General features: G+C 43.1%; 1 protein-coding gene across 1 annotated transcript; it reads left to right on the forward strand.

Annotated features, from left to right (window-relative positions):
- The first annotated feature begins 785 nt into the window (after positions 1-785).
- LOC107479387 (uncharacterized) lies at positions 786-1,253 on the forward strand. Its single transcript, XM_016099528.1, has 2 exons — positions 786-929; positions 1,008-1,253. Exons 1-2 carry the CDS (start codon positions 786-788, stop codon positions 1,251-1,253), a joined length of 390 nt encoding a protein of 129 aa, XP_015955014.1.
- Positions 1,254-6,218: the final 4,965 nt, after the last annotated feature.

Here is a 6,218-nt window from a genome sequence, read left to right on the forward strand (position 1 = left end):
GCCAATTGGGCTTCTGTAGCTCCAGAAAATCCACTTTGAGTGCAGGGAGGTCAGAATCCAACAGCATCTGCAGTCCTTTTCAGTCTCTGAATCAGATTTTTGCTCAGGTCCCTTAATTTCAGCCAGAAAATACCTGAAATCACAGAAAAACACACAAACTCATAGTAAAGTCTAGAAAAGTGAATTTTAACTAAAAACTAATAAAAATATACTAAAAACTAACTAAAACATACTAAAAACATACTAAAAACAATGCCAAAAAGCGTACAAATTATCCGCTCATCACAACACCAAACTTAAATTGTTGCTTGTCCTCAAGCAACTGAAAATTAAACAAGATAAAAAGAAGAGAATATGCAATGAATTCCAAAAACATCTATGAAGATCAGTATTAATTAGATGAGCGGGGCTTTTAGCTTTTTGCCTCTGAATAGTTTTGGCATCTCACTCTATCCTTTGAAATTCAGAATAGGGTTAAGTATGATTTTGGTCCCTAACGTAGGGGCCAAAAATTGATTTCGTCCCTCGGCTTTTTTTCGCTTCAAAAAGGTCCCTGATGTTCCGGTTTGTTTTAAAATCGTCCCTCGGACGATTTTGCCCCTGTGGTCGTTAGGTTTAGATATGACCGTTTTAACGGAAATGGGAAACGTTAATTAATATAAATAAATAATAATAGAAGGATTAAATCAAGAAAGTGAACGAATCTGAAGTGCAGGGGAGGGAGGAGTAACGACGGGAGATGCTGCTGAAGGTGGACGGCTAGGGTTCAGGAGACAGTGGCGTCCATGGCTTCCCAGAGCTCAAGAGCCTCACGTTTTCGTTCAGATGCAAAGGAGTTTCTTTGTGGCCATGGTGAGAGGCCGATTTTGCGAACTTCATCGACAAAGGATAACCCTGGACGAAGATTCTGGGGTTGTGTATACTATAAGGTAAAGTGTTCTTCCTATTTTGCTATTGTGGGTCTGAGAATTTGGGATTTCTTCATATGTTTCTATGGCTCCTATTAGGTTCAGGATGGGTGTGATTTCTTCAGATGGGCAGATCCGGAACCTGGTGGTGTTCACGAAGAGGTTGAATTTGCAAGAAATAGGAGGAAGATAACGAAGTTGAAGGCAAGATTGAAGGAGCTGGAGACGAAGCTTTGGGTTGTGGCTGCTCTATGTATTGCTGGGTGGGTGGGATTTTTGTTCTTATTCCTGCAGAATTATTACAAGTTAAAGCACCCAAATGGAATGCACTTAGGTTATAGATGATTTGGTAGGGAATGTTATGAGGTTTCCTGTGTTGTGTGGGTAGAGTTTGAGAGTATTCTGTGATGTTACAATGGTTTAGGGTTGTAGTATCTTTGAAACTGTTTGAATTAATGAAACTGTTTGAATTAATGAAGGAAAGTGTTGTTTACTGTTGCCCAAATTGTCACCTTCTTTAATGGTGGAGTTTTGTTATTTTGTAATGTAAAAATAGTTTATGAGCAAAGAAGAAAAGCATTCAATACAAGATCTGAAATTTGGATAATTAGTAATGGAATATTTCATTTGATGAGTAGTTAAAACATACAAAAATATTTTGTGGTTGCCTTCACATGCCTAGTACCAAAAAACAGAGAAGCAACACTTCAAGTTCTCTCAGGAACTTAATGCCAAAATACAGTTCTCAAACCAAAAAACAGAGAAGCAATACTTCAAGTTTCCTCAGGAACTTAATAACAGAATTACAGTTATCAAACCAAAAAACAGAGAAGCAACAGTTCAAGTTTCCTCAAGAACTTAATACCAAAACACAGTTCTCAAACCAAAAAACAGAGAAGCAACATTTCAAGTGTCCTAAGGCACTTAATACCAAAATAAAGTAGCAAGACTAAAAACACTGCTTGCAAGTCATCAATACAAAAGTCACAAAATATTCCACACTCAAATCCTAAAGATTTCCCCACTGAGATGGGGGTAACTTGGCCATCAACCTCAACTTTTGCAGGGGTAGATGAGGTGCACTGCATTGAATGACAGAAAAGGGCCTCTTCCTCACAGATGGCTGGCTAGGAGGCTGTTTGTTGCTGGTGGAGGTTGCAGCAGATGCAGGGTTGTTGTTGGGCTGGGCCACGGTGTTGGGCTGAGTGGAAGCTTTCTTGGGCTTGGTGGAAGCTTTCTTGGGCTTAAGTGCTTCTGTGGTGGGCCGGGCTTTACGTTTCTTGGGCCTTGTAGGGGTTTTCCTGGTATGAGATGCTGGAAAATTGGGTGGTGATAGTGTAGTATTCCTGTTTCTCCCTCCCAAAACTGTCTGACCAGGTGCCAGCTTAGGTGCATTCTTGTTGGCTCTTTTGGTTGAAGTTTGGGCCTACAATGAAAATGTAAAGCATAGAGAAAGTTACACACATATCATACAGTAGTTAAATTATATAGATGGCTTAAATAATGGTAGTTGAACCCTAGAATAGCATGTCACAACCCCTCTTACCCTCTTCTTAGGCTGCCTGCAGCCGCTCTTCTTGTGACCAACTCCACCATAATTTGAGCATCTTTAGACTTCTCCCCTCCGTGACACATGAGTCTGGCTTCTATTGTCTTCATCTGCAGCCCCTCTTTTCCTCTTCTTCACCGGTCTGTGGCTTGGCCTCCTGTATGGAGGTGGGATGACATCATCATATTGAGTCCTCTCCCATAGCTCCGGGCCGTTTACAGGGTGTATCACCTCCTGGTAGCACCTGATGTAGGCCTCTTTCTTGTAGCAGTCATCCACGTATGACTCCAAATTAAGGCCTTTGAAGGTGATGCAGCTGATGGCATGAGGACAAGGAATCCCACTCATTTGCCATTTCCTGCAAGAACATTCACCAGCAGCAAGATCCACAACATACTTATCTAGACCACACATTACCTCGTGGTTGCCAGCAGATGACCAATAAGGCCTCCAGTCCCTAGCTAAGCTTGCCCGTTTTTCTAATTTCTTCCTAATAATTGGCATAATGTTTCCTGGATAATTAAGAACCCTTTCCCTATTTGCAGCCCATCTAGTCATCATATAAACCCTAATATCCTCTAACATGCTCACAATTGGTTTCTCTCTTGCTTCTACTAACACAGCATTGAAACTCTCACTCATATTATTAACAAGACTATCACATTTAGATAGGAAGGTAAACCTGGATCTTGATCAGAACCTTGGTGGAATGCTATTCAGATGTCTAAATGCTCCCTCATTTCGAACTCGCAAATTTTTCATCTCCTTCTCCCAGCTCTGCCAATGACTTGCTTTAGCACACCTCCACATCTTGTTCTTTAGCTCTAAACCAGGAAACTTCTTCCTGAAGTTGCTATAGAGATGTCTAACACAGAACCTGTTATCCACCCCTGGAATGACCTCTTCAAACGCCGGCAATAAGCCCTGTTTTCAAGAAGGTAAGATTTCAAATTGTTAGTTCATTTATAAATGTATTCAAGGGCAACATGCATAGGCTTATATATGGTGAGTTACCTTTTGCTGATCAGACATAAATGTGCACTTTGCAAGATTGTGTGGGCCTAAGTCATCGGACAGGTGACGCAGAAACCATACCCAGGAGTCCTTAGTCTCCGCCTCAACAACCGCATATGCAATTGGAAGAATCTGGTCATTTAGGTCTCTTCCGACTGCAGTCAACAGTTGACCACCTTGAGGGGTTTTCAAGAAGCAACCGTCCAGCCCAATGAACCTTCTGCAGTGTTGAAAACTTTTCTTGCGAGCATCAAAGCATACATACATTCTTTGGAAAACACAATAGTTCATCAGTTCTGCGTTCTGTCGCTCTTGAGCAAAATCTGGTGATCGAATTACCTTCAGAATCACTGTCGAACCTGGGTTTGTTCTTAGGAGTTCATGGCAGTAGTCGTTTAATCGCTTGTACTGCTCCCTAAAGGCGCCCTGTATCTGACTCAAAGCCTCCTGTTTTGAATTAGCTGCCATTGTCTTTGTAACGGTCAGGTTCCATTTTTTGTGAGCCTTTGCAACCAGCTCCTTCACCTTGATCTTTGGGTTGGATTCAACTCTTTTCTTAAACTGGCTACCCAACCATTTGCTGTGCATAATCCCAACCCGGTGTGTCTGCATGCAAGAATGTTGAAGATTCATGCTTCTTAGTTGCCAAGTAGACTCCTCACCGACCCTGTGTGCATATAACCAAAAGGGGCAACCTTTCTGACAAACAGCTCGGACCCTCACCAAGTCGCACTTCTTGAATTTAATGTTCCTAGCTGTGTTGACTGCATAGGCCGCCACTGTATCCTTGAACTCTTGCCGAGATTCATACAATGTACCCACCTTCCATTGGTACTTTCCCATGTCCTTTTGTGTCTTGTGCACTGGAAACCTCTGCCCCCCCTCCTCAGCATCATACTCCCCATCATCAGCACCCATCCCTGCTCCTCCAATTACATGGTCCTGCTCCAATTCATCACTGTCAACTGCATCCTCATCATCCAAGTCACTTGTGACAACCTTTTTGCCCTTCTCCACATTACAGTCCTTTGGCACAGCATTATCTTCACTGAATCCACTTTCATAGTGGTACACTTCATCACTGTCAGTGAAGTGGATGTCTTCCACACTGTTTTCCTCTTCATTAGATGGCAAGTATGTTGGGTCATCACTGTCTTCACCACTGCTAACATCATCACTAACCGCCTCACGTCCCTCTTGGCCTAATTCCACTCCACCATCCTTATTCTCGCATTCATGTTCACCAGCAACCCTAGCTCCATCACTGTTATCTACATTGCCTTCGAACACCACTAAATCCATACCACCACCCAAGGGTTTCTCACTCTGGCCACCTACCTTCTCTCCCCCCACGTCCAGAAAACCCACCTCCAGAAATCCCTCCGCATCCTCAACCTCATACACCACAAACAGATCAACAAAGCCTCTCTTCCCTGCTATGGTAGACATTTCAATTGCCTCTGTGTCACCTACCAACAGCTTCGAGTGACGCTCATAATCATCCTCAGTCGGGTCTTTGTACCATAACGCAGAAATGTTGGATTTCATATATCCAAGCTGTCTTAGTTCCTCGTATGCCTCAAACACACTCCACCGATCGCCGTCAATGTCCTCCACAACTGTACATTGACCCTTCAGGTACTTGAGCACACCATTTTCATATCCAAATAACCCTCCATGGTGCACCCGCATGTTGAAGAGCGCCATCTCCTTCCCGAAAACCCCTATTAATCAACACATGGACTTAGTCAACCAAATATGAACAACAACAACTACAATCAATTCAAACCCTATTAAGAATCGAGACATTATATTCACATAATGCTTACCTCGCCAAGGGATTTTTGTGGGACGAAGCCAACTTAACGACCCAGGAAGTTTTCCGGCAACCTCTCTCAAGCTACCAACGCCGGACGTCGCAGGAAGGCCTTCCAAGGGTTTCGCACAATCGTTTCACACAAACGTTACACTCTGGGGTCCTACTCTCAGGCAAAGCGTGGCTTGGGAAAGGAAAATTTTCTTTCGCGGGAAGTAATACCAACCATCAAGGGCATTTTCATATTAAAAATTTATTTTTGGTGGCAAAGGACGATTTTAAAACAAACCGGAACCTCAGGGACCTTTTTGAAGCGAAAAAAAGCCGAGGGACGAAATCGATTTTTGGCCCCTACGTTAGGGACCAAAATCATACTTAACCCTTCAGAATAATTGGCTTCTTTAGGAACTCAGAATCCAGATAGTGTCATTGATTCTCCTAGTTAAGTATGATGATTCTTGAACACAGCTACTTATTGAGTCTTGGCCGTGGCCCAAAGCACTCTGTCTTAGTGATGGCGGCTTGTTCTTCCTCTTGAAGATCCTATGGAGTGCTTGAGCTCCTCAATGTCTCTTCCTTGTCTTTGTTGCTCCTCTCTCATGATTCTTTGGTCTTCTCTAATTTCATGGAGGAGGATGGAATGTTCTTGGTGCTCCACCCTTAGTTGTCCCATGTTGGAACTCAATTTTCCTAGGGAGGTGTTTAGTTGCTCCCAATAGTTTTGTGGAGGAAAGTGCATCCCTTGAGGCATCTCAGGGATTTGATGATGAGAAGGGTCTCTTGTTTGCTCCATCCTCTTCTTAGTGATGGGCTTGTCCTCATCAATGGGGATGTCTCCCTCTATGTCAACTCCAACTGAATAACAGAGGTGACAAAGGAGATGAGGAAAGGCTAACCTTGCCAAGGTAGAGGACTTATCCGCCACCTTATA

The sequence above is a fragment of the Arachis duranensis genome, chromosome 3 (genome assembly GCF_000817695.3).
Source record: "Arachis duranensis cultivar V14167 chromosome 3, aradu.V14167.gnm2.J7QH, whole genome shotgun sequence".
Classification (NCBI taxonomy): Eukaryota; Viridiplantae; Streptophyta; class Magnoliopsida; order Fabales; family Fabaceae; genus Arachis; species Arachis duranensis.